General features: G+C 70.4%; 1 protein-coding gene across 1 annotated transcript; it reads left to right on the top strand.

Moving 5' to 3' along the window:
• The first annotated feature begins 227 nt into the window (after positions 1 to 227).
• LOC309684868 (pecanex-like protein 3) lies at positions 228 to 27,034 on the top strand. Its single transcript, XM_082500713.1, is given in 36 exon segments — positions 228 to 440; positions 917 to 1,099; positions 1,568 to 1,684; positions 1,783 to 1,822; positions 1,918 to 2,017; positions 2,119 to 2,364; positions 2,529 to 2,638; positions 2,911 to 3,016; positions 3,094 to 3,125; positions 3,128 to 3,262; positions 3,348 to 3,444; positions 5,639 to 5,792; positions 6,394 to 6,426; positions 7,012 to 7,192; positions 7,328 to 7,438; positions 7,549 to 7,640; positions 8,473 to 8,582; positions 8,937 to 9,045; positions 9,812 to 9,904; positions 10,005 to 10,155; positions 10,259 to 10,403; positions 11,941 to 12,118; positions 12,775 to 12,883; positions 13,506 to 13,635; positions 14,324 to 14,382; positions 15,219 to 15,434; positions 18,146 to 18,399; positions 19,585 to 19,815; positions 20,881 to 20,984; positions 22,414 to 22,561; positions 23,587 to 23,817; positions 24,890 to 25,164; positions 25,832 to 26,008; positions 26,136 to 26,173; positions 26,268 to 26,321; positions 26,660 to 27,034. Coding segments are annotated over 36 exon segments (4,794 nt in total). The 5' UTR covers positions 228 to 287; the 3' UTR covers positions 26,752 to 27,034.
• The last annotated feature ends 208 nt before the right edge of the window (positions 27,035 to 27,242 follow it).

The following is a 27,242-nucleotide window of genomic DNA, read 5'->3' as shown; positions in this document are numbered from 1 at the left end:
GGTGTGACCCACCGGGCGCACGCGCCCTACGCACGCCATGGGGTCGCTCTATTGCGCATGCGCCAAGCGAAAAGTGGGCGTGTTCGCGCTCTCGGCTCCTCCTCCCCCGCCCCCCGCCCATTCCGCTCTGCGGCGTCGCGCCCTGTGTGACGTCGCGCGCGCCCCGGAAGTACTGCTAAGCGTTTCCGGCGCGAACCCGGAAGCGGCGGCGGTCCGCCGGCGAGCGGGGTGGCGGGGCCGCCCATGGCCCGCGGGGCGGGAGCGGCGGGGGGGCGGCGGCGGCAGCCATGGGGTCGCAGGCGCTGCAGGTGCTGCGGCAGGGCGTGTGGGCCTCGCTGACGGGCGGTTGGTTCCTGGACCCCCACCAGAGCGCCTTCGCCAACTGCTTCCACCTCTATGCCTGGCTCTTCCTGCTGGGGCTGCCGCTCGTCCTCTACACGGTGGGCCGGGGGGGCGGCTGGAGACGGGGGGGAGCCCGGAGTGGGTCGGGGGAGGGCCCAGAGGGGTTCTGGGGGGGGGGGGTTCCTGGGTGCTGGGAGAGGGCCCAGGGGGGTCTTGTGGGGGGTGAGGGCTGGGAGAGGGCCTATGTGGGTCCGATGGGGGGTGGCGGCTGGGAGGGAGCCTGAGGGAGGCCGGGAGGGGTCGTGGAGGCTGGGGGGCGTCGCGGAGGTGTCCGTAGGGGGCCCTGGGGGCAGGGAGGGGCCTTGGGGGGGGCTGGGGGGCGTCTTGGGGCTGTGAGGGGCCTCTGGAGGGACCTGAGAGTGTCTTTTGGGGCCACGTGGGGGTCCTGTTGGGAATTTTGTGTTGGAGCACTGGGAGGGCTCAGGAGGTGTCTCTTGGGGCTGGGTGGGGGGTCCTGGAGGGTTTTGGGGGGGTTCTGGGGGTGCTATCTGATCCCCCCTCTTCCCCCCTCCAGGCGCTGCCCCCCAGCCCGGGGGTGGGGGCCCTGTACTGCGGGCTGGTGGCCGCCTTCTTCGCGGCGGTGAAGACGGTGAATTACCGCCTGCACGCCATGTTCGACCGCGCGCGAGCCCGAGGGGGACCCCGAGGCGGGGAGCGAGGGCGAGGGGGGGGCGGCTGCCCTGCTGCGCCCCCGCACGCCTGAGGAGGGGGAGAGCCCCCCGAGGTGAGGCTGGAGGGGGGGGGCATGGGGGGCTGCCATGCGGGGGGGGGGGCTGGCAGGAGGTTTGGGGGGCTGTGATGGTTTTGGGGGGGTCCTGAGGGTGGTGGTGGGGACTGTGGAGGCTTCTGGGGGGGCTGTGGGGGACAGTAACGGTTTCTTGAGGGGTCCGGGGGAGGTTGGGGGAGGGCATGGAGGGTCCCAGGGGCTGTGGGGGGCCCGGGGGGTGTGCTCAGTGCTGGGGGGGGGGGGCAAGGTTACCCCGAGTGTTTTTTAGCAGGGGGGGGTGGGGGGTGGGTTCGGGGGTGCCCCCGAGTGGGGCTGGGTGGGGGGCCAGGGGTCTGTGGGTGCCCCGGGGGGGGCAGCACCCTGCGGATCTGTGGGTGCCCCAGAGTGGGTGGGGGGACGCAGGGGGTCCCCGCCCCCCCTGCACCCCCCCACTGACAGGCCCTCGCAGGCCCCCCGGGGGGGTGGGTGGAGCTGACGGTGTTCCGGCGGCCGGGCTCGACCCCCCCCGTGCGCTGCAGCTCTCAGCACTCCCTCTGCGGCTTCAACCAGCTCTCGGTGAGGGGGGGGGGGGGGCGCGGGGGGGGGCACCTCTGTGCTGGGGGGGGTGTCTCATGTCCCCCCATAACCCCCCTATCCATGTCCCCCCCTCCCAGGAGCTGCTGCCCCACCTGGAGGACAGCGGAGCGGCCAGGGGTGAGCGTCACCGTCACCGTGTCCTCCCCACCCTCAAGGCCCCCCCCCTCACCCTTAACGTCCCCCCTCGACATGTTGTGCCCCCCCCCTTCCAGATATTCGGCAGTTAGTGCGGGAACAGGGCAGCAACAACGTCATTGTCACCGCTGCCGACCGCGACCGCCTGCGCCGCAGCCCCCCCTCTGCCACCGGTGCGTCTGGGGGGGGGGGGCAACACTTTGGGGGTGGGGGAACATTTTTGAGGGGGCCCCACCTGATACCGGGGACCCCCTGACCTTCTCCCTGTGCCCCCCCAGCAGCGGGGAGCCCGTCGGCAGCGGAGGAGGGGGTCGCGAGTGGCAGCCCCCCCCCGTCCCCCCCCCGGCGCGGGGCTCGTCGGAGAGCGGGCTGAGCGGTGGGGGGGGGCCGGGGCGCGGGACCCCCAGCAGCCAACGCACGGCCTCCACCCGCCTGGACAGCCCCGGGGCCCCCCCGGCCGGCAGCGACACGGACCCCCCCTCAGAGATAGAGCCCACCCCCGAGGGCTGGGGGGGCCAGGGGGGGTCCTCGGGGGGCTCCAGCCTCAGCTTGGCCTCCAGCCGCTGTCCCCCCTCCTCTCCTCCTCCTCCTCCTCTTCTCTCCTCCTCCTCCTCCTCCTCCAGCCTCTCGGCTGACTCCCCCCCCCCCCGCCGCCCCCCCGGGCCCCCCCGCCGCCCCCCCCGTGCAGCCCCCCTGGCCAAAGCCGACCTGGAGGCCCCCCCCGAAGGGGGCGGGGGGAGGTGGACGTGGGGGCGCCCCCGGAGGGAGACCAGCCAGGGGAGACCCCCGGCGCAGGAGGTGAGTGGGGTAGGGGGGTGCAGACCCATAGCAGGGGGGGTCTGGGGGGGATTCAGCCATAGCGGGAAGATTTGGGTTTCCAGCCTCATAGTGGGGGGGACTTGGGGGGCATTTAGCCACGTAGGGGGAACATCGGGGGGTCTAACCCCATAGCAGGAGGATTCAGCCCCATAGCGGGTATTCGGCCCTATAGATAGGGGAGTTCTGGGGGCAGGTGGGGGTGTCTGTGGGGCACCCCCCAACCCTTCTCCTTCCCCTTTCCACCCCCCCAGCGCTGGGGGGGCAGCGGGGGGCCCCCCCCGGCCAGGCCACCCGCCGCCGCCACCACGCCGGCTCCAACCCCACGCCGCCCTCCTCCGCCATGGGTTCCCCCCCCAGGTAAGCTCACCCCGCCCCACACATTTCTCTCCCCCACCTCTCCCCCTATCTGACTTCCCCCCTTCTTCTCCCCACAGGCTGCCCGAGCCCCCCCGGGCCCGGCCGGCCCCCCGGGGCGAGCGCTGACGCTGCCGGCGGCCCTGCAGCTGGCGGGGGCACTGCTGCTGCCCCGCGGGGCCCTCCACGAGGCGGCCGCCTTCGACGACACCTCCGAGGGCGCCGTCCACTACTTCTACGACGAGAGCGGTGAGATGGGAACCCCCCCAAACCCCCACAGACCCCCCCAAATCCCTCCCAGAGCCCTTCACCCCTTTTTCTTTTCTCCCCGCAGGCGTCCGACGTTCCTACACCTTCGGGGCAGCCGGTGGCGGCTACGAGAACCCCGTGGGGCAGCAGAGTGGGGCTGAACCCGCGGCCGGCAGCGCATGGTGAGGGGGGGCTGTGGCAAAACGGGGGGGGTTGGGGGGTCCCAGCCCCATAGCAGGGGGATTTGGGGTGTTTCAGCCCCATAGCGGGGGGATTTGGGGTGTTTCAGCCCCGTAGCGGGGGGATTTGGGGTGTTTCAGCCCCGTAGCGGGGGGATTTGGGGTGTTTCAGCCCCATAGATAAGTGATTTGGGGGTGTCTCAGCCCTGTAGGGGCAGATTTGGGGTGTCCCAGCCCCATAGCAGGGAGCTTTGGGGGGTCCCAGCCCCACAGCTGCGTGATTTGGGGGGCTCTCAACCCTGTAGGAACAGATTTGAGGGGTCCCAGCCCTGAAGCAGTGGGGTTTGGGGGGTCTGAGCCCCATAGCACAGGTTTTGAGGGGTCCCAGCCCCATAGCAGAGAGTTTTGGGAAGGTCCCAGCCCCATAGCAGGTGGATTTGGGGAAGTCCCAGCCTCGTAGGAAGAGATTTGGGGTGTCTGTGGTCCCATAACTGGGGATTTTGGGGGCTTCCTGCCCCATAATGGGGGGGGGGGTGTCCTAGCCCTGTAGGTGTCCCTGGCCCCATAACTGGAGGCTACACGGTGCCCCTGGCCCCCATAGCTATGGGGTTTGGGGGGGTTCTCATCCCCATAGCTGAGACATTTGGGGTGTCAGCTCCATAGAAGGAGATTTGGGGTGGTGTTGGCCCTCTAACTGGGGGATTTGGGGGGCCGCAGCCCAGTAACGGGGATTTGGGGTGTTCTGGCCCCATAGCAGGGGGCCTTGGGGGTCCATGACCCCCTAACTTGGGGGTCGCAGCCGCATGGATGGGATATTTAGAATATCCCAGTTGTGCTGAAAAGTTTTGGGTGTTTTTGGCCCTATAACGGAGCGATCTGGTGTGTTGTGGCCCCACAGCGGGGGGGCTTGGGGGCTCCGGCCCCCCCTCACGCCCCATTTTTCCCCCCTCACGCCCCATTTTTCCCCCCTCACGCCCCATTTCCCCCCCCACAGGGACCGTCACTCGCCCTCCTCCAGCGTCACCTCGGCGGAGGCGGCCGAGGGTCCCCCCCGTCCCCCGGGGGGGCTCCCGCTGCGCCGCGGACCCCTGGAGGCGCCCGAGGTGAGGGGGGGGGACACACATGACCCCATATTTATGCATTTTGGGGGGGGTGAGGAAGGTGGGGGGGTTCGGACAGCGTTGTCAGCGGTCCCCTGTGTGTGTCCCCCCCCTCAGCTGGAGCTGCTGGAGCCCCCCCGGGAGGCGGCGGGGGCCCGGCCCCCCCCTCGCCGTGCCTATCGCTGCCGGGTGCTGCCGGGGCGCTGGGTGCGCCTGCGCTACGACCGCCTGGCGCTGCTGGCGCTGCTCGACCGGTGGGTGACACCCCGGGGGTCCCACACCCCCCCCCGGGACCCCCCCGGCCCCTCAGACACCCCACACTCCCCCCAAGTCCATGGGGGTGGTCCCAAACCCCCTCCCAGCTTTTGGGGACATCCCTGAGCACCCCCTGGGTTTGGGGACACCCCTGATCTGCCTCTGCCTTGGGGACAGCCCTGAGGTGTCCCCCCCCAAGCCCAGGGATGTCCCCAAGACCCCCCCACCCGCCTCGAGGACGTCCCTGAGACCCCCAGAGGTTCCCCAAGACCCCTCTTTCTGGCTCCAAGGGTGTCCCCAAGCTCCCCTGACCCTGGGGACATCCCCAAGACCCCCCCCATAACCTCGGGGGTGTCCCCAAGACCTCCCCATGACCCCAGAGATGTTCTCAAGACCCCTCCGTGATCCCAGGGATGTCCCTTATGACTTCAGGGATGTCCCCAAACCCCCTCCCCGCCTTGGGGACATCCCAAAGACCCACCTGACCCCAGGGATGTCCCCAAGACCCCTCCATGACCCCAGGGATGTCCCCAAGACCCCTCCATGACCCCAGGGATGTCCCCATGACCCCTCCATGACCCCAGGGATGTCCCCGAACCCCCTCCCCACCTTGGGGACATCCCCAAGACCCCCGCCGACCCCAGATGTGTCCCCCATGGCCCCAGGGATGTCCCCAAGCCCCCCCATGCCCCCAGGGATGTCCCCAAGCCCCCTCCCCATCCCCAGGGCCATCCCCTGTCCTCCCCCAGCACCACCAGGGTCCCCCATCTGCTCTCCCCCAACTCTGGGGGTCCCCTGTGTCTGTCCGTCCTCCCCCCCCGCCTCACCGCGTCCCCTGGCAGGAACCGCCGGGTGCCGGAGAACGTGCTGGCGGTGGCCCTGGTGGCCCTGGTGGCCTTCCTGGGCTACGGGCTGCTGCTGCGGGGGCTCTTCCGCGACCTCGGCCTCTTCCAGTTCTGCCTCGTCATCGCCGGCTGCCAGTACTCCCTGCTCAAGGTGGGGGGGCCGGGGGGGCGAAGGGGGTCCCCGGGGGGGCAAAGGGGGCAGGGGATGGGGTGAAGGGGGTCCCCGAGGGGGCAGAGAGGTCCCCGAGGGGGCGAAAGAGGGATAAAGGTGGTCCGGGGGGGGGGGGGGGGGCAAAGGGGTCTCCAGGGGGGCAAAGGGGTCCAGGGGGGGCAGAGGGGGGATGGAGGGGCCCCCCCCGGGAGGGATCCCCAAGGGTGCAAAAGTGGGGCAAAGGTGGTCCCTGGGGGGGCAGAGAGGGTCCCCGGGGGGGCAGAGGGGTCCCCAAGGGGGCAGAAGGGGGCAAAAGGGGTCTCTGGGGGGATCCCCAGGGGGGCAGAGGGGTCCCCGGGGGGGCAGAGGGGGTCCCCGGGGGGGCAGAGGGCTCCCCAAGGGGGCAAAAAGGGCATAAAGGTGGTCCCTGGGGGGGGCAGAGGGGTCCCCAAGGGGGCAGAAGGGGGGCAAAAGGGGTCTCCGGGGGGAGCAGAGGGGGGGCAGAGGGGTCCCGGGGGGGCAAAAGTGTCCCTAGGGGTCCCCGGGGGGGTAGAGGGGGTCCCCAGGGTGCCCCCCCGTCCCCACTGTGTCCCCTCGGCAGAGTGTGCAGCCGGACGCCGCCTCCCCCATGCACGTGAGTCGCCGGGGGGGGGCTATGGGTGCAATATGGGTCTGGGGGGGCTCTATAGGTGCCGTATGGGTCGGGGGGGGGTGTCTGTATAGGTGCTGTGTGAATCGGGGGGGTCTTTATGTGCTTTATGGGGTCTGGGGGGGGTAATATGTTTCATATGGGTCTGCTGTGGTTATTATACATGGTGTGTTTTTTGGGGGGGGGGGGGGGTCTCTATATGGGGTGTGTGGTCCTGGAGAGGGCCCTATGTGGGGTGTAGGGGCCGGGGGGGTCTCTGTATGGATGTATGTTTCTTGGGGGGTCCCTATACGGGCTGTGTTTTTCTGGGGGGGGGGTCTGTGTATGAACTGTACAGTCCTGGGGGGGGTCTCTATGTGGGTTGGGGGGGGTCCATCTGTGGGCTGTAGGGTATTGGGGACCCCAAGGGGGGGTCCTTACATGAATTATATGGTCTGGGGGGGTCTCTAAAGATGCTGTATGGCCCCAGGGGGGGGGGTGTCTCTCTTCCTGGGGGGGGGGGTGTGTGACAGTTCTGGGGGGGGGTCTACGCCCCCCCTCCCATGATCTCCCCCCCCCCCTTCCCCGCAGGGCCACAACCGGCTGATCGCCTACAGCCGCCCCGTGTACTTCTGCCTGGTCTGCGCCCTCATCTGGGGCTTGGACGCGGCCGCCCGTGCCCCCCCCGCGCCCCCCCCGGCGCCCCCCCCCCTCTGTGGCCTCCCCCTCCTCACCCCCGCCGCCGCTCGCGCCGCCCGCGACGTGGCCACCGGTGAGACGCGGACCCCCGCCCGGGACGGGGACAGGGAGGAGGGGGGGGTCTGGGGATGGGAGGGAGGGGGGGGGGCACCCCACTGCCCCCCTGCGCCCCCCCCCAGACTCATTTTGGTGCCCCCCCCCCCCGCAGTTTTCACCCTCTGCTTCCCGCTGGTGTTCCTGCTGGGGCTCCTGCCCCAGGTCACCACTTGCCTCATGTACCTGCTGGAGCAGATCGACATGCACGTTTTTGGCGGCACCGGTAAGGGCCGAGACCCCCCCGCCAGGGGCTGGGACCCCCCTCCGGGCCCTATTTTGGCTGGGGGGGGTCCCACTGACTCTCTGTCCGCCCCCCCCCCCCCCTCCTCGCAGCCGCCACCAGCCCCCTGGCCGCGCTCTACGGGCTGTGCCGCAGTCTGCTGGTGGCCACCGCGCTCTACGGCTTCTGCCTGGGCGCCATCCAGGTACCGGGGGGGTCCCTCGTCTCCCGGGGGGGTCCCTCGTCTCCCGGGGGGGTCCCCGATGCGCTATGGGGGTCCTGATCTGCTCTGGTGGGGGAGGGGTGGGATCTCAATGTGCCCGAGATCCCTTGGAGCATCCCTGATCTGCCCCGGGGGGGTCTTGATGTGCCCCGGGGGGGTCCCTGATGTGCCCCGGGGGGGTCCCTGATGTGCCCCGGGGGGTCCCTGATGTGCCCCGGGGGGTCCCTGATCTGCCCCAGGGGGGTCTTGATGTGCCCTGGGGGGTCCCTGATCTGCCCCAGGGGGGTCTTGATGTGCCCCGGGGGGGTCTTGATGTGCCCCGGGGGGGTCCCTGATCTGCCCTGGAGGGTCCCTGATCTGCCCCGGGGGGGGGTCTTGATGTGCCCCGGGGGTCCCTGATCTGCCCCGGGGGGGTCTTGATCTGCCCCGGGGGGGTCTTGATCTGCCCCAGGGGGGTCTTGATCTGCCCCAGAGAGGGTCTTTATCTGCCCTGGGGGTCCCTGATGTGCCCTGGGGGTCCCTGATGTGCCCCCGGGGGGTCTTGATGTGCTCTGGGGGGGTCTCTGAGTCACCCCTGGGCCTCTCTGGGGTTTGAATCTACCCCTGGGGGGGCTCGTGGGGTCCTGGAGGGGCACTTGGGGGTCCCTGGGGGGGTTCAAACCTGCTGGGGGGGGGGTGGGGGTGTCCAAGCAGCCTATGGGGCTTGTGGGGTCCCTGTGGGCCGCAGGGGGGGGTGTAGGGTGCCCGTGGGGCTGGTGGGGTGTCCATGCCCCCCCCCCCCTCCTTGATGCCCCCCCCCCTTCCTGCCCCACAGGCGCCGTGGGGGGAGCAGCAGGTCCCCCTCCTCTTCTCCGTCTTCTGCGGACTCCTGGTGGCCGCCTCCTACCACCTCAGCCGGCAGAGCAGCGACCCGGCCCTGCTGTGGTGGGGGGGCTGGGGGGGCTCTGGGGGTCCCTGGGGGGGCGGGGGGGGCGGGGGGGACCAGCAGGGACCCATGGGGAGGGAGGGCTGGGGGGGGCTGGGGGGAGAATGAGGGGTCCGCGGGGGGAATGGGGGGGCTGGGGGTGTCCTGGGGTGCCTTGGGGGTTCCTGGGGGGGGGGGGGCTCCTGGGTGCTTGGGTGGGTCATTTGGGGTAGGGGGGGGTCCCACGGGGAGGCCGAGGGGGGCTCCCAGACCCCCAGGCCCCCTATTTTGGGAGGTTGAGGGGGGCTCTGGACACACGGGTCCCCTGGTTGGGGGTGGGGGGGGGTCGCGGACACGTGTGCCCCCCCCCCCAGGTCCCTGATCCGGGCCAAGCTGTTCCCCGAACTGGAGAGCCGCAGCCCCGAGGGCCCCCCCGGGACGGAGGTGCGGGACCCCCTCCCCGAGCAGCTCCGCGCGTCCCTGGTGAGCCCCGGGGGGGGTGGGGGGGACATAGGGACAGCGGGGACACCGGGGGGGGGCTTGGGGGGCACTGGGGGGGGCTTGGGGGTGATGTGAGGACGCTGGGGGGTGTTGGGGACGATGGGGGGACATCGGGGATGGGCGGAGGGGGGTTTGGGGACACCGAGGGGGCATTGGGGACGATGGTGGGGGGGTGAGGGGGGTGTTGGGGGGAGGTTGGGGACACCGGGGGGCTGTTGAGGATGGCAGAGGGGACGCCGGGGGGGGGACGGAACACACGTGCTGGGGACATAGGGGGGTGTTGGGGATGATGGGGGGGACATTGGGGACACCGGGGGGGTGCTGAGGATGATGGGGGGATACCGGGAGGGGGGGGTTTGGGGACACCAGAGGGGACACTGGGGGCGTTGAGGATGATGGGGGGGACATTGGGGACACCGGTGGGGTGCTGAGGATGATGGGGGGATACTGGGGGGGCTTTGGGGACACCGTGGGGGGACGTTGGGGACACCGGGGGGTGCTGAGGATGATGGGGGGATACCGGGGGGGGTTTGGGGACACCAGAGGGGACACTGGGGGCGTTGAGGACGATGGGGGGGCTTTGGGGACACCGTGGGGGGACGTTGGGGACACCGGGGGGTGCTGAGGATGATGGGGGGATATTGGGGACGCTGGAGGTGGTTGGGGCCGCCGTGGGGGTGTCGGGGTCCCCGTGGGGACCTGGGGGGGACGCACAGGGGGGGTCCCCGCTGATGCCCCCCCCCCCCAGCGCGAGGTGCTGCTCTCGGACCTGGTGGTGTGTCCGGCGGTGGCCGTCCTGACCTTCGCCATCAGCGCCAGCACCGTCTTCATCGCCCTCAAGGTGCCGGGAGGGGTTGGGGGGCGCCGGGGAAGGGGCCAGGGTGGTCCCAGCAGCCCTGACACCCCCCCCCTCCCCCACCCCCTTTGTGTCCCCCCCTCAGTCGGTGCTGGGCTACGTCCTGCATGGGCTGGTGGCCCTCCTGGGGCTGGTGGCCCATTACCTCCTCCCGCAGCTCCGCAAGCCGCTGCCGTGGGGCTGTTTGGCCGGGCCGGTGCTGCGGCCCCGCGAGTACAGCCAGTTCGAGGTCCGCGGTAGGTTTTTTGGGAGGGGGGACACGCACGGGGACATTTGGGGCCTCCCTGTGTCCCCCCCCCCGCGTCCATCTGTCCGTCCGTCCCTCCGTCCCCGGCGCAGGGGCGGCGCAGCTGATGTGGTTCGAGAAGGCGTTCGCGGGGCTGCAGGCGCTGGAGCGGCTCTGCCTCCACCCCGCCGTGGTGCTGCACGCCCTCACCCACCAGGCGCAGGACCTCAGCGCCCGCCCCGACGCCGGCTGCCTGCAGTGAGGACCCCCGGGACCCCCAGCTCCTCCCCTGGGACCCACACTTGGGGGGCAGACCCTCCACAGGCACCCCAATCCCCGGGGCAGACCCCCTGCACGGGGACCCGCTGCCCACCCTGGGGTCCCTCTTGGCCCTCCTGCCCCCTGCAGCTCCCCAGGACCCCCCAAACCCCACTGGGCCCCCCAGCTCCTCCCCTGGGACCCACACTTGGGGGGCAGACCCGACACGGGCACCCCTGTCCCCGGGGCAGACCCCCTCACCGGGACCCGCTGCCCACCCTGGGGTCCCTCTTGGCCCTCCTGCCCCCTGCAGCTCCCCAGGACCCCCCAAACCCCACTGGGACCCCCAGCTCCTCCCCTGGGACCCACACTTGGGGGGCAGACCCTCCACAGGCACCCCTGTCCCCGGGGCAGACCCCCTGCACGGGGACCCGCTGCCCACCCTGGGGTCCCTCTTGGCCCTCCTGCCCCCTGCAGCTCCCCAGGACCCCCCAAACCCCACTGGGCCCCCCAGCTCCTCCCCTGGGACCCACACTTGGGGGGCAGACCCGACACGGGCACCCCTGTCCCCGGGGCAGACCCCTGGCATCAGACTCCCTGCCCACCCTGGGGTCCCTCTTGGGTGTCATCCCCTCTTGCAGCTCCCCAGGACCCCCCAAACCCCACTGGGACCCCCAGCTCCTCCCCTGGGACCCCCACTTGGGGGGGCAGACCCGACACGGGCACCCCCGTCCCTGGGGCAGACCCCCTCACGGGGACCCGCTGCCCACCCTGGGGTCCCTCTTGGCCCTCCTGCCCCCTGCAGCTCCCCAGGACCCCCCAAACCCCACTGGGCCCCCCAGCTCCTCCCCTGGGACCCCCACTTGGGGGGCAGACCCGACACGGGCACCCCCGTCCCCGGGGCAGACCCCCTCACGGGGACCCGCTGCCCACCCTGGGGTCCCTCTTGGCCCTCCTGCCCCCTGCAGCTCCCCAGGACCCCCCAAACCCCACTGGGACCCCCAGCTCCTCCCCTGGGACCCACACTTGGGGGGCAGACCCTCCACAGGCACCCCAATCCCCGGGGCAGATCCCCTCACGGGGACCCGCTGCCCACCCTGGGGTCCCTATTGGGCTCAGCTCATTTTGGGGGTCCCCAGTGCACCTCTGGGGACCCCCCCTCCTCCCCTGGGACCCTCCTTTGGGGTCTGAGGGTGTTGGGGTCCCCCAGGGGGGTGTGGGGGGTATCGGGGTCCCTCAGGGTGGCTGTGAGGGGGTGGTTTGGGGGTGCTGGGGTCCCCTGGGGTGGTTGGGGGGGGGGGGGTTGTGTCTGGGTGATACTGGGTGTCCCTGGAGGGGTCTGGGGTCCCCCAGGGCGGTTGTGGGGGGGTTCCGGGGGGTGCTGGTGCCCCCCAGCCTGGTCTGGGGCTGCCAGGAGTTGGGTTGGGGGTCACCCAGCGTGGGGGGGGGGGGGTGGAGGACACACACACGTGCATCACGGGGGGCTGTGTGTGTGTTGTGTGTCCCCCCCCCCCGAGTGAGACGTGTCCCCCCCCAGCGCGCGGGCGCTGCTGCTGACGGCGGCGGGGCTGCGGCTGCTGCGGGGGTCCTTCTGCAGCCCCTCGCAGCTGCCCCCCGCCCTGGCTCTCGCCCTCCTGCTCTTCCGCTGCGACTTCCCCCGCCTCTCCCAGGGACTGCTCCTCGACCTCTTCCTCGCCTCCTTCCTCGCCGCCAAGGTGGGGGGGCCCCAAGGGGGGGGCACACACAGAGACACCCCCCCCCGGTGTTTGGGGGGGAGCTGGGGGTCCGGGGTGGGGGGGGGATGTGGGGATCTGGGGGGGGATGTAGGTGTTTGGGGGGATGTGGGGCTGCAGGGGGGGTCTGGGGGGGCACCTGGGGGGCACCCCAGTGCTTGGGGGGGACTCAGGGGTCTGGGGGGGGGGGATGTGGGGATCTGGGGGGGATGTGGGGATCTGGGGGGGGATGTAGGTGTTTGGGGGGATGTGGGGCTGCAGGGGGGGTCTGGGGGGGACCCCAGTGTTTGGGGGGGACCTGAGGGTCTGGGGTGGGGGGTGGGGGGATGTGGGGCTCTGGGGGGGGATGTAGGTGTTTGGGGGGATGTGGGGCTGCAGGGGGGTTCTGGGGGGACACCTGGGGGTTCGGGGGGGACACTTGGGGGGGACCCCAGTGTTTGGGGGGCACATGGGTGTTTGAGGGGGGTACGGGTGTGGGGGATGGGGGGGTACACGAGCATCTTGGGGGGGGATCCGGGTGTTTGAGGGGTTGTGGGTCTATAGGGAGGGACATGGGGTGACCCCAGTGGTTGGGGGGGGGGGCAGGCGTTTGGGGGGGGCCCCCCGTGCCCGGGCTGACGTGTTCCCCCCCCCTCAAGCTGTGGGACCTGCTGTACAAGCTGCGCTTCGTGCTGACCTACATCGCCCCATGGCAGATCACTTGGGGGTCGGCCTTCCACGCCTTCGCCCAGCCCTTCGCCGTGCCCCGTATCCTGCACTGGGGGGGGGCGAAATGGGGGGCTGATGGGGGGGCTGGGGGCGCCCCAGGGGGCCTTTACGGGGTTGGGGTACTCCCGTGGGTCAGGGCATCCCCTGGGTTATGGTCTATGGGGTCGGGGTTTCTCTGTGGGGTTGGGGGTCAGGGTCTTGGTGTGGGTCAGGGGCTCTTTCTATGGGGTCGGGGTCCCCGCCGTGGGCTGGAGACCCCCCAGGACTGGATTCTCCCCCTGGGATGGGGTCTCTCTATGGGGTCGGGGTCCCTCCGGTGAGTTGGGGTCCCCCAGAGCTGGATTTTTCCTGGGGGTCGCGGTCTTAGTGTGGGTCCGGAGTTCTCTCTATGGGGTCAGGGTCCCCCCCACAGGTTGGGGTCCCCCAGAGCTGGGGTCTCGCTGTGGGTCAGGGTCTTGGTGTGGGTCAGGGGGTCTTTCTATGGGGTCGGGGTCCCCCCATGGGTTGGAGACCCCCCAGGACTGGATTCTCCCCCTGGGTTGGGGTCTCTCTATGGGGTCAGGGTCCCCCCAGGGCTGGGCCCTCCCCGTGGGTCGGGGTCTGGGTGGGGGTCCCGCTCTGGGGCGAGCCCGCCGTGGGTCGGTGGCCCTTGACGGGGCAGACTCGGGGCTGCTGCTGGCGCAGGCGGTGCTGGGGGCCCTCCTCGCCTCCCCCCTCGCGCCCCTCCTCGGCAGCGCCCTCTTCCTCCTCTCCTACGCCCGCCCCGTCAAGTTCTGGGAGCGCGACTACAAGTGAGGGGGGCTGGGGGGGATCTGGGGGGCTAGGGGGGGATCTGGGGGGCTGGGGAGGGGTCAGGGTGGACTTTGGGGGGAATCTGGGGGGCTGGGGGGGGATCTGGGGGGCTGGGGAGGGGTCAGGGTGGACTTTGGGGGGAATCTGGGGGGCTGGGGAGGGATCTGGGGGGGATCTGGGGGGCTGGGGAGGGGTCAGGGTGGACTTTGTGGGGAATCTGGGGGGCGGGGGGGGGATCTGGGGGGCTGGGGAGGGGTCAGGGTGGACTTTGGGGGGAATCTGGGGGGCTGGGGGGGGATCTGGGGGGCTGGGGAGGGGTCAGGGTGGACTTTGGGGGGAATCTGGGGGGCTGGGGGGGATCTGGGGGGCTGGGGAGGGGTCAGGGTGGACTTTGGGGGGAATCTGGGGGGCTGGGGGGGATCTGGGGGTCTGGGGGGGAGTCACGGGGGTCCCGGGGGTCCAGGGTGGGGTTTGGGGGAGATCGGGGGGGCCCTGGGCAACTCGGGGGGCATTGAGGGGGTTTGGGGGGTATGGGGGGGGGTCTCAGGGCTGTTATGGCTTTAGGGGGGGCAGGGGGGGGTATGGGGCTCTATGGGGGATGGGGAGGGGGTTGTAGGGCTGGGGGGGGGGGGGGGGGCAGTTGGGGGGCACTGTGGGTCTGACACCACCCCCCCCCCGGCCCCACAGCACCAAGAGAGTGGATCACTCCAACACCCGCCTGTCCACGCAGCTCGACCGCAACCCCGGTGGGTGCCCCACAGCTCAGCCCCACGGCGCCGCCCCACAGCGCGACCCCCATAACGTCTGCCCCACACCACAGCCCCACGCAGCCCCCCCCCACCGCAGTGCCCGGGACCCCCCAGCCCACCCCACCCCATTGCCTGCCCCAGGCTCCCTCACTGGGGACCCCCCAGCCCCCAGCCTGCCCCATAGCGCCCTATATCCCCCCATATCTCCCCACAGTGTTGTCCCAGCACCCAGGGGGTGCCCCAGTCTGCCCCACAGCCCCCCATATCCCCCCGTAACCCCCCATATCCCCCTCCAACTGCCATCCCAGCACCCTGGGGGTGCCCCATCCAGCCCCATAGCCCCCCATATTGACCCCATATCACCCCATATCCTTCTTTACTGCCATCCCAGCACACAGGGGCTGCTCCATCCAGCCCCATAGCCCCCCCATATCCACCCCATAGCCCTCCACACACCCCCCCACCGCCGTCCCAGCACACAGGGGCTGCCCCATCCAGCCCCATAGCCCCCCATACCCACCCCGTAGCCCCCTATATCCACCCCTAGCGCCATCCCAGCACCCAGGGGGTGCCCCATCCAGCCCCATAGCCCCCCGTATCCCCCTCCACCATCGTCCCAGCACACAGGGGCTGCTCCATCCAGCCCCATAGCCCCCCGTATCCCCCTCCACCGCTGTCCCAGCACACAGGGGCTGCCCCGTCCAGCCCCATAGCCCCCCATATCCACCCCATACCCCCCCCACCGCCGTCCCAGCAGGCAGGGGCAGCCCCGTAGCCCCTGCCCCATAGCCCCCGCCCCCCCCTAACGGACACTCTTCCCCCCCCCGGCGCAGGTTCGGACGACAACAACCTCAACTCCATCTTCTACGAGCACCTGACGCGGGCGCTGCAGCGGGCGCTGAGCGGGGACCTGGAACTGGGCCGGTGGGGCCCGGCGGCCGCCGGGGACTGCTTCGTGCTCGCCTCCGACTCCCTCAACGCGCTGGTGCACCTGGTGGAGGTGGGACACGGGCTCGTCACCTTCCAGCTGCGCGGCCTCGAGTTCAGGGGTGAGCGGGGGACGCTGCCGGGGAGGGGGGACAACGCGCTGGGGGACAGCGGGGACGGGTCGCCGGTCCCCTTCGCGGGGGATCGGGGACGTCCTCGTCCTCGCTTCCTGGTGGATCAGGGAGGGGTTGGGGACCTCCCTCTCCCCACTGCTGTCCCCGTTCCCCGCAGACATCCTCATCCCCACTCGCTGTCCCCCTCGTTGGGGATGAGGGGCAGTCTGGGGACCTCCCTGTCCCCACTGATGTCCCCATCCCCACTGATGTCCCCGTCCCCACTTGCTGTCCCCTTCCTGGAGATTTGGGGCAGGACTGGGGACCTCCCTGTCCCCACTGATGTCCCCGTCCCCGCTGATGTCCCCTTCCTGGAGGACTGGGGCAGGACTGGGGACCTCCCTGTCCCCACTGATGTCCCCGTCCCCATTGATGTCCCCGTTCCTGCTGATGTCCCCCTCCCAGAGGATCAGGGGCATATTGGGGACCTCCCTGTCCCCGCTGACGTCCCCGTCCCCACTTGCTGTCCCCTTCTGGAGATTTGGGGCAGGATTGGGGACCTCCCTGTCCCCACTGATGTCCCCATCCCCGCTGATGTCCCCTTCCCAGAGGATCAGGGGCATACTGGGGACCTCCCTGTCCCCACTGATGTCCCTGTCCCCGCTGACGTCCCCATCCCCACTTGCTGTCCCCTTCTTGGAGGACCAGGATGGATTGAGGACATCCCTGTCCCCGCTGACTTCCCCATCCCCACTTGCTGTCCCCTTCTTGGAGGACCAGGATGGATTGAGGACATCCCTGTCCCCACTTGCTGTCCCCTTCCTGGAGATTTGGGGCAGGACTGGGGACCTCCCCGTCCCCACTGATGTCCCCGTCCCATTGATGTCCCCGTCCCATTGATGTCCCCATCCCCACTTGCTGTCCCCTTCCCAGAGGATCAGGGGCATATTGGGGACCTCCCCGTCCCCGCTGACGTCCCCGTCCCCACTTGCTGTCCCCTTCTGGAGATTTGGGGCAGGATTGGGGACCTCCCTGTCCCCACTGATGTCCCCGTCCCCATTGATGTCCCCGTTCCTGCTGATGTCCCCCTCCCAGAGGATCAGGGGCATATTGGGGACCTCCCTGTCCCCGCTGACGTCCCCGTCCCCACTTGCTGTCCCCTTCTGGAGATTTGGGGCAGGATTGGGGACCTCCCTGTCCCCACTGATGTCCCCATCCCCGCTGATGTCCCCTTCCCAGAGGATCAGGGGCATACTGGGGACCTCCCTGTCCCCACTGATGTCCCTGTCCCCGCTGACGTCCCCATCCCCACTTGCTGTCCCCTTCTTGGAGGACCAGGATGGATTGAGGACATCCCTGTCCCCACTTGCTGTCCCCTTCCTGGAGATTTGGGGCAGGACTGGGGACCTCCCTGTCCCCACTGATGTCCCCGTCCCCACTGATGTCCCCGTCCCCGCTGATGTCCCCCTCCCAGAGGATCAGGGGCATATTGGGGACCTCCCCGTCCCCGCTGACGTCCCCGTCCCCACTTGCTGTCCCCTTCCTGGAGGACTGGGGCAGGATTGGGGACCTCCCCATCCCTACTGATGTCCCCGTCCCCACTTGCTGTCCCCTTCTGGAGATTTGGGGCAGGATTGGGGACCTCCCTGTCCCCACTGACGTCCCCGTCCCCACTGACGTCCCCGTCCCCACTTGCTGTCCCCTTCCTGGAGGACCAGGATGGATTGAGGACATCCCCGTCCCCACTTGCTGTCCCCTTCCTGGTGGATCGGGGACGGATTGGGGACGTCCCTGTCCCTGCTGATGTCCCTGTCCCCACTGACGTGGCCTTTATGGGCACGTTGGGGCCATCCCCATCCCCACTAACATCCCCTTTATAGGGGACTGGGGGCATACTGGGGACCTCCCTGTCCCCGCTGATGTCCCCATCCCCACTGATGTCCCCGTCCCCACTTGCTGTCCCCTTCCTGGAGGACTGGGGCAGGATTGGTGACCTCCCTGTCCCCACTGATGTCCCCATTCCTGCTGATGTCCCCCTCCCAGAGGATCAGGGGCAGGATTGGGGACCTCCCCGTCCTCTCTGATGTCCCCATCCCCACTTGCTGTCCCCTTCCCAGAGGATCAGGGGCATATTGGGGACCTCCCCGTCCCCGCTGATGTCCCTGTCCCCCCTTGCCACCCCCTTCCTGGAGGACTGGGGGCATATTGGGGACCTCCCCGTCCCCGCTGACGTCCCCGGCCCCCCTTGCCGCCCCCTTCCTGGAGGACTGGGGCAGGATTGGGGACCTCCCCGTCCTCTCTGATGTCCCCATCCCCACTTGCTGTCCCCTTCCCAGAGGACCAGGGGCATATTGGGGACCTCCCCGTCCCCGCTGACGTCCCCGTCCCCCCTTGCCGCCCCCTTCCTGGAGGACTGGGGCAGGATTGGGGACCTCCCTGTCCCCACTGATGTCCCCGTCCCCACTCGCTGTCCCCTTCCTGGAGATTTGGGGCAGGACTGGGGACCTCCCTGTCCCCACTGATGTCCCCATCCCCGCTGATGTCCCCGTCCCCACTTGCTGTCCCCTTCCTGGAGATTTGGGGCAGGATTGGGGACCTCCCCGTCCCCGCTGACGTCCCCGTCCCCCCTTGCCGCCCCCTTCCTGGAGGACTGGGGCAGGATGGGGCCGCCCCCGTCCCCGCTGAGCCCCCCATCCCCACTGAGCCCCCCGTCCCCGCAGGCACCTACTGCCAGCAGCGGGAGGTGGAGGCCATCACGGAGGGGGTGGACGAGGACGAGGGCTGCTGCTGCTGCGAGCCGGGGCACCCCCCGCACGCGCTGAGCTTCAACGCGGCGCTGGCGCAGCGCTGGCTGGCCTGGGAGGTGGCGGCCGCCCGCTACGTGCTGGAGGGGTACAGCATCAGCGACAACAACGCCGGCGCCATGCTGCAGGGCTTCGACCTGCGCCGCGTCCTCCTCACCTACTACGTCAAGGTGGGGGGGGGATTGGCACCGGGGGGGGGGATTGGCAGCGGGGGATTGGGGTTGGCACAAGCGGAATTGGGGTTTGCACCGGGGAGGGGGATTGGCACCGGGGGGGGGGGATTGGCACCGGGGGGGGGGGATTTGCACCGGGGGATTGGGGTTGGCACCGGGGGAGGGGGATTTGTACAAGGGGAGGGGGATTGGCACCAGGAGAACTGGGGTTTGCACGAGGGGAGGGGGATTTGCACAAGTGGAATTGGGGTTGGCACCGGGGGGGGGGGATTGGCACCGGGGCATTGGGGTTGGCACCAGGGGGGGGGATTGGCACCGGGGGGGGGATTGGCACCGGGGGGGGGGGGGGATTTGCACCAGGGGAGGGGGATTTGCACAAGTGAAATTGGGGTTGGCACCAGGGGAGGGGGATTTGCACCGGGGGGGGGGATTTGCACCAGGAGAATTGGGGTTGGCACAAGCGGAATTGGGGTTTGCACCGGGGGGGGGGGATTTGTACAAGGGGAGGGGGATTTGCACCAGGAGAACTGGGGTTTGCACGAGGGGAGGGGGATTTGCACCGGGGGATTGGGGTTGGCACAAGTGGAATTGGGTTTGGCACAAGCGGAATTGGGGTTGGCACCAGGGGAGGGGATTTGCACCAGGGGGGGGGATTTGCACAAGCGGAATTGGGGTTGGCACAAGTGGAATTGGGGTTGGCACTGGGGGAGGGGGATTTGCACCAGGGGAGGGGGATTTGCACCAGGAGAACTGGGGTTTGCACGAGGGGAGGGGGATTTGCACAAGTGGAATTGGGGTTGGCACCGGGGGGGGGGGGGATTTGCACCAGGAGAATTGGGGTTGGCACAAGCGGAATTGGGGTTGGCACCGGGGGAGGGAGATTGGCATGAGGAGAACAGGTTTGCACGAGGGGAGGGGGATTTGCACAAGCGGAATTGGGGTTTGCACCGGGGGAGGGGGGTTGGCACAAGGGGGGTGTGTGTGGGGGGGGGAATTTGCACGAGGGGAGTTGTGTTTTGCACGAGGGGAGGGGCCTTTGCCCCAGGGGAGGGGGCTTTACACAGGGCCGCTCCCGCTTTGCACGAGGATGTCCCGCTTTGCGCGGGGGCCATCCCCCCCCCCGACCCCGTGAGGACCCCCCTGACCCCCCCTCCCCATCCCCCCCATATCCCCCCCCCGCAGAGCATCATCTACTACGTGACGCGCTCCCCCAAGCTGGAGGAGTGGCTGTCGCACGAGGGGGTGCGCGAGGGGCTGCGCCCCGTCACGGCCCCCGGCTACGCCGACCCCGACCCCACCTTCAGCCCCACCGTGGACGAGGACTTCGACCCCCGCCTGGGGGGGCCCAGCCTGCCCGCCTTCCGCCAGGCCTTCCTGGGCTGGATCCAGCACTGCGCCGCCCGACGCCACCCCGTGGGTCCGGGGCCGGGGGGGGAGAGGGGGGGAGAGGGGGGGAGAGGGTATGGGGGGTATGGGGGGAGAGGGTATGGAGGGTATGGGGGGATGTGGGGGGAGAGGGGGTGGGGGGTATGGGGGGTATGGGGGATGTGGGGGGAGAGGGGGGGATATGGGGGGAGAGGGTATGGGGGGTATGGGGGGATGTGGGGGGAGAGGGGGTGGGGGGATGTGGGGGGATGTGGGGGGAGAGGGGGTGGGGGGTATGGGGGGTATGGGGGATGTGGGGGGAGAGGGGGGGATATGGGGGGAGAGGGTATGGGGGGTGTGGGGGGATGTGGGGGGAGAGGGGGTGGGGGGTATGGGGGGTATGGGGGATGTGGGGGGAGAGGGGGGGATATGGGGGGAGAGGGTATGGGGGGTATGGGGGGATGTGGGGGGAGAGGGGGTGGGGGGATGTGGGGGGATGTGGGGGGAGAGGGGGTGGGGGGTATGGGGGGTATGGGGGATGTGGGGGGAGAGGGGGGGATATGGGGGGAGAGGGTATGGGGGATGTGGGGGGAGAGGGGGTGGGGGGTATGGGGGGATGTGGGGGGAGAGGGGGGGATATGGGGGGAGAGGGTATGGGGGGTATGGGGGATGTGGGGGGAGAGGGGGTGGGGGGACGTGGGGGGATATAGGGGGAGGGGGGTGGGGGGGTGGGGGGATGTGGGGGGAGAGGGGGTGGGGGGGTGTGGGGGGACGTGGGGGGATGTGGGGGGAGAGAGTGTGGGGGGATGTGGGGGGAGAGGGGGTGGGGGATGTGGGGGGATGTGGGGGGAGAGGGTGTGGGGGGACACGGGGCCATGGGGGAGACAGAGAGAAATGGGGGACACAGGGGGGGACGGATGGACACGGGGGGGCCACGGGGGGGGCACAGCCTCTGGGGCTGCATCCACTGCTGCGCCCACCCCCGGCTCTGGGGGCAGGGGGGGACCTGGGGGTGATGTACCTCCCCGTGCCCCCCTGTGCCCCCCCCGCCCCCCGTGCCCCCCCGTGCCCCCCGTGCCCCCCCCGCCCCCCGTGCCCCCCCGTGCCCCCCAGCCCGTGGACAGAGCGTGGGACTCGCCGCTGGTCACCCTCTGCTTCGGGCTCTGCGTGTTGGGCCGGAGGGCGCTGGGCACCGCCGCGCACAGCATGTCCGCCAGGTGGGGGGCCGGGGGGGCCCCGACAGCGGGGGGGGGGGTCCTGGCTGTCTGGGGGGGCCCTGATGTGCGGGGGGACTCAGATGGGGGGGGGGTGTCCCAGGAATGGGGGGGGGGACCCTCACATCTGGGGGGGGACCCTCACATCTGGGGGGGCCCTGGTATGGGGGGGGGCACCCCGACATTGGGGGGGGGGGGGCTGACATCGGGGGAGGGGACCCCAATAGCTGGGGGGGGGAGGGGGTGGCCGTCTGGGGGGGTCCTGGTGTCCAGGGGGGACTGAGATGGGGGGGGGGTGTCCCAGGAATGGGGGGGGGGGGGGGGGGCAACATCTGAGGGGGGGGACCCCAACCTCTTGGGGGGACTGGGAGCCGGGGGGGGGATCCCATGTGTCACGGGGGGGTCACAGCCATGGGGGGGGGGGGCACAGTGAGCTGTCGGGGGGGGTCCCAGGATTCGGGGGGGTCCCCAAGTGTCTGGGGGGGTCCCAGGATTCGGGGGGGGGGGGGTGAGAGCTGGGGGGGGATCCCATATGTCAGGGGGGGGTCACAGCCATGGGGGGGGGGCACAGTGAGCTGTCGGGGGGGGTCCCAGGATTTGGGGGGGGGTCACAGACACGGGGGGGGGGGCTGAGAGCTGGGGGGGGATCCCATATGTCACGGGGGGGTCACAGCCATGGGGGGGGGGGGGTCACAGTGAGCTGTCGGGGGGGGTCCCAGGATTCTGGGGGGGTCCCAAGTGTCTGGGGGGGTCCCAGGATTCGGGGGGGGGGATGAGAGCTGGGGGGGGATCCCATATGTCACGGGGGGGTCACAGCCATGGGGGGGGGGGGCACAGTGAGCTGTCGGGGGGGGTCCCAGGATTTGGGGGGGGGTCACAGACACGGGGGGGGGGGCTGAGAGCTGGGGGGGATCCCATATGTCACGGGGGGGTCACAGCCATGGGGGGGGGGGGGCACAGTGAGCTGTCGGGGGGGGTCCCAGGATTTGGGGGGGGGTCACAGACACGGGGGGGGGGGCTGAGAGCTGGGGGGGGATCCCATATGTCACGGGGGGGTCACAGCCATGTGGGGGGGGGGCACAGTGAGCTGTTGGGGGGTTCCCAGGATTCGGGGGGGTCCCAGGATTTGGGGGGGGGCTGAGAGCTGTGGGGGGATCCCATATGTCATGGGGGGGTCACAGCCATGGGGGGGGTCACAGTGAGCTGTCGGGGGGGGTCCCGGGATTCGGGGGGGGGTCACAGACACGGGGGGGGGGGGGGGGAGGGGTCATGGAGGGGGATCACAGCCATTGGGGGGTCCCATGTGTCTGGGGGGGACAGTGGACATCCAGAGCGGCACCCGCTCCTCTGGGGGTTCCCCGGGATGGGGGGGGGGGTGGGGGTGGCAGCGCCCCCCCCCCGCGCCCCCCCTGACCCCCCGCGCCCCCCCCAGCCTGGAGCCGTTCCTCTACGGGCTCCACGCGCTCTTCAAGGGGGACTTCCGCATCACCTCCCCCCGCGACGAGTGGGTCTTCGCCGACATGGACCTCCTGCACCGCGTGGTGGCCCCCGGCGTGCGCATGGCCCTCAAGCTGCACCAGGTGGGGGGACACGGGGACGGGGGGGGGACACACACACACGGAGGGGACACCCCCGGGACGGCCCCCGGGCTGCCCCCCCCGAGGGGGTCCCACCACAGAGCTGCTGCGGTGGGACGTGGGGGGGACATCGGGGACCCTCCTGGTGCTGCCAACGGGGATGGGACTTGGGGGACCCCCCCAAAAGCCACCACTGGGGATGGAACCAGGAGGGGACACTTTGGGGACCCCCTGGAGTCACCACTGTGGGTGTGACATGGAGGGGACGCGTTGGGGACCCTCTGGAGCCACCACCGGGGATGGAACCAGGAGGGGACACTTTGGGGACCCCCTGGAGCCACCACTGTGGGTGTGACATAGAGGGGATACTTTGGGGACCCCCTGGAGCCACCACCGGGGGTGTGACATGGAGGGGACACTTTGGGGACCCCCTGGAGCCACCACCGGGGGTGTGACATGGAGGGGACGCATTGGGGACCCTCTGGAGCCACCACTGGGGATGGAACCAGGAGGGGACTCATTGGGGACCCCCTGGAGTCACCACTGGGGGTGTGACATAGAGGGGACGTGTTGGGGACCCCCTGGAGCCACCACTGGGGGTGTGACATGGAGGGGACGTGTTGGGGACCCCCTGGAGCCACCACTGTGGGTGTGACATGGAGGGGACGTGTTGGGGACCCTCTGGAGCCACCACTGTGGGTGTGACATGGAGGGGACGTGTTGGGGACCCCCTGGAGCCACCACTGTGGGTGTGACATAGAGGGGACACTTTGGGGACCCCCTGGAGCCACCACTGTGGGTGTGACATAGAGGGGACGTGTTGGGGACCCCCTGGAGCCACCACCGGGGGTGTGACATGGAGGGGACACTTTGGGGACCCTCTGGAGCCACCACTGGGATGGGACATGGAGGGGACGTGTTGGGGACCCCCTGGAGTCACCACTGGGGGTGTGACATAGAGGGGACGTGTTGGGGACCCTCTGGAGCCACCACCGGGGCTGTGACGCTTCGCTGGCGGTGTCACGCAGGACCACTTCACGTCGCCGGAGGAGTACGAGGAGGCGGGAGCGCTGTACGAGGCGGTGGCGGGGCACGAGGGGCGCCTGGTGATCTCGCACGAGGGGGACCCGGCGTGGCGCGCGGCCGTGCTGGCCGAGGCCCCCGCCCTGCTGGCCCTGCGCCGCGTGGCCGACGAGGCCACCGACGAGTACAAGGTGGTGACGCTCAACCGCCGCCACCTCGGCTTCCGCCTCATCAAGGTACGCCGCACCCGCTGGCCCCGTGACGCTGGTGACAGCCGGTGGGCCCCGGTGACAGCCGGTGAGCCCCCGTGACACTGGTGACACTGGTGACAGCCGGTGAGCCCTGGTGACAGCCGGTGAGCCCTGGTGACACTGGTGACACTGGTGACAGCCAGTGGGCCCCGGTGACACCCGGTGAGCCCCCGTGACACTGGTGACACCTGGTGAGCCCCGGTGACAGCCGGTGACACTGGTGACACCCGGTGAGCCCCAGTGACACCCGGTGAGCCCCGGTGACACCCGGTGACACTGGTGACAGCCGGTGAGCCCCGGTGACACTGGTGACACTGGTGACACCCGGTGAGCCCCCGTGACACTGGTGACACCCGGTGAGCCCCAGTGACACCCGGTGAGCCCCGGTGACAGCCGGTGAGCCCCCGTGACACCTGGTGACACCCGGTGACACTGGTGACAGCCGGTGAGCCCCGGTGACAGCCGGTGAGCCCCCGTGACACTGGTGACAGCCGGTGGGCCCCAGTGACACCCGGTGGCCCTGTGACACCCGGTGACACTGGTGACACTGGTGACACCCAGTGAGCACAGTGCGCCCCAGTGACACCCATGAGCCCCAGTGACTCTCAGTGCCCACATAGTGCCTCCCAGTCTGTTCCCAGTCCCTCCCAGTGCCTCCCAGTGCCAACACAGTGCCTCCCAGTCCGCTCCCAGTCCCTCCCAGTGCTTCCCAGTCCCTCCCAGTGCCTCCCAGTGCCCACATAGTGCCTCCCAGTCCTTCCCAGTGCCCACATAGTGCCTCCCAGTGCCTCCCAGTGCCCACATAGTGCCTCCCAGTCCGCTCCCGGTGCTTCCCAGTGCTTCCCAGTGCCTCCCAGTGCCCACATAGTACCTCCCAGTCCGCTCCCAGTGCCTCCCAGTGCTTCCCAGTCCCTCCCAGTGACTCCTGGTGCCCACATAGTGCCTCCCAGTCTGTTCCCAGTCCCTCCCAGTGCTTCCCAGTGCCTCCCAGTGCCCACCTAGTACCTCCCAGTCCGCTCCCAGTGCCTCCCAGTGCCTCCCAGTCCCCCCCCCGCAGGTGAACCGGGAGTGCGTGCGGGGCCTGTGGGCCGGGCAGCAGCAGGAGCTGGTTTTCCTGCGGAACCGCAACCCGGAGCGCGGCAGCATCCAGAACGCCCGTCAGTCGCTGCGCAACATCATCAACTCCTCCTGCGACCAACCGTTGGGGTACCCCATCTACGTCTCCCCCCTCACCACCTCCTTCGCCGGCGCCCACCCCCAGCTCCGCGCCCTGCAGGGGGGGCCCCTCAGCCCCCCCGCCATCGCCCGCTGGCTGGCCAACGCCTGGGCCCGGTGAGTCGCCCCCAAGACGGGGGACAACCCCCCCCCCCCACACACACACACACACAGCCCCCAAAAATGTGTGCCCACGGGGACCCCGATCGGCCACACGCCGTCCCCCGACACCCCCCCTCCCCCCCCCCCCCCCCCCGTCCTGCTCCTGGGGACCCCCAGGGATGGGGGGGGCTCTGGTGCCCTCTTGGGGACCCCCAGGGATGGGGGGGGGGGCTGCGGTCTCCTCTTGGGGACCCCCAGGGCTTGGGGGGGCTCTGGTGCCCTCTTGGGGACCCCCAGGGATGGGGGGGGGGGCTGCGGTCTCCTCTTGGGGACCTCCAGGGATGGGGGGGGGCTCTGGTGCCCTCTTGGGGACCCCCAGGGATGGGGGGGGCTCTGGTGCCCTCTTGGGGACCCCCAGGGATAGGGGGGGGCTGCGGTCTCCTCTTGGGGACCCCCAGGGATGGGGGGGGGCTGCGGTCTCCTCTTGGGGACCCCCAGGGATGGGGGGGGCTGCAACCTCCCGGGGGGGGCTGCAGTCCCCTACTGAGGACCCCCCGAGAGGCCCCCATGTCCCCCCAGTCCTTCATGTCCTCGCCCCCCAACAGCCGCCCCCCCCAACTTCATGTGTCCCCCCCAAACTCTGCACCCCCCCTGACCCCCCCATGTGTCCCCCCCCCCCCAGGCTGCAGAAGGGCTGCGGCGCCGGCTGCAACAGTGGGGGCAACATCGAGGACCCCGACTGCGGGGGGGGCTCGGCGGGCAGCGGCCCCCCCGGCCCCACGGGCGGCACGGCCCCCCCGGGGGCTTCAAACCCCCCCCCCCGCGCCGCCCACCCCCACCACCACCCAGCCCCATCCAGGTAGGGGACGGGGAGGGGGGGGTCTGGGTGCTGGGGGGGGGGCTGGGGGGGTCCCAGACATCTGGGTCCCCTCGGGGGGGGGTGTCTCTGTGCCCCCCCCCCTTCAGCGTGTCCCCCTGTCCCACAGGCCCCGAGCAGAGTGGGGGTCCCGGGCCAGGCTGGGGGGTCCGTGGGGGGGGTGAGAGCCGGCGGGACACCCCCCCCGCAGGACCCCCCCCATCAGCGGGGCCGCCCCCCCCGCCCCCCCCCGGCCCCGCAGCCCCCCCCCCCTTCGCCTACGACCACCTCTGCGGCAAATGGAGTCTGAGCGGCCGTAAGGGGGGGGGCAGCGAAGGGGACCCCCCCCCGGGAACCCCCGACACCCCCCGGGGCAGCACCACGGGAGAGGTGAGACTCCCCCGGATGCCATTTTTTTGGGGGGGGGGGTGGGGGGGGGAGCTGGACATGGGGGTCTTCTAGGGGGGTGGGGGGGCTGTGGATGTGGGGGGGTCTTCAGGGGGGGCCTTCAGGGGGGGCTCTGGACATGGGGGGGGGTCTTCTGGGCCCCCCCCAGCTCTCATTGGGGGGGGGAGGGGGGTCCTGGGTGCCCTGGGGGGGGAGACCCCATATCCTATCCTTGGCCCCCCCCCCAGCTCTGTGCCCCCCCCACAGGCCCCCACGGACGCCGGCGCCCGCCCCCCCCGGGGCCCCCCCAGGACAAGGAGAGCCCCACGGCGCAGCCCCTCCTGGAGCACCAGTACTGACCCCCCCACCGCCACGGCCCCCCCGGGCTGGTCCCGACCCCCCCCCCCCCCCCACGGACAGCAATAAGGACCCGGGAGCGCCCCCCGCACCCGCCGAGACCCCCCGGGGCCCCCCGGACCTGCGCCCCCCCTGGGGGGGGGGGGGTCTCGGATTCTTTTTTCGAGGGATACTTTGGGATATTTTTGGCGATTCTCAAAGGGTTTTTTGTTGGATTTTTGGGGATTTTTTTTTCCGGGGGGGGGGGGGGATTGATTAAAAAAAAAAAAACAATTAATAAAAAAGTTCAAAAAAAAAAAAAAAAAGTCGTTTTGGTGTTTTCCCGCCGCAACGGCCGCCGGGGGGGGGCGGGGGGGCCCTCGCGGACGTCTGTGTCCCCTATTGGGGGGGGGGGGGGGGGGCTGTATCCCCTGTTTTTTTTTGGGGGGGACCCTCCTGGACGCCTGGATCCCCGTTTTTTTTTGGGGGGGGGCCCCTCCCCAATGCCTGTCCC

Source organism: Vanellus vanellus (genome assembly GCF_965231255.1).
Source record: "Vanellus vanellus genome assembly, contig: HAP1_SCAFFOLD_1830, whole genome shotgun sequence".
Lineage (NCBI taxonomy): Eukaryota > Metazoa > Chordata > Aves > Charadriiformes > Charadriidae > Vanellus > Vanellus vanellus.
This window is presented reverse-complemented; position numbering and strand designations above follow the sequence as displayed.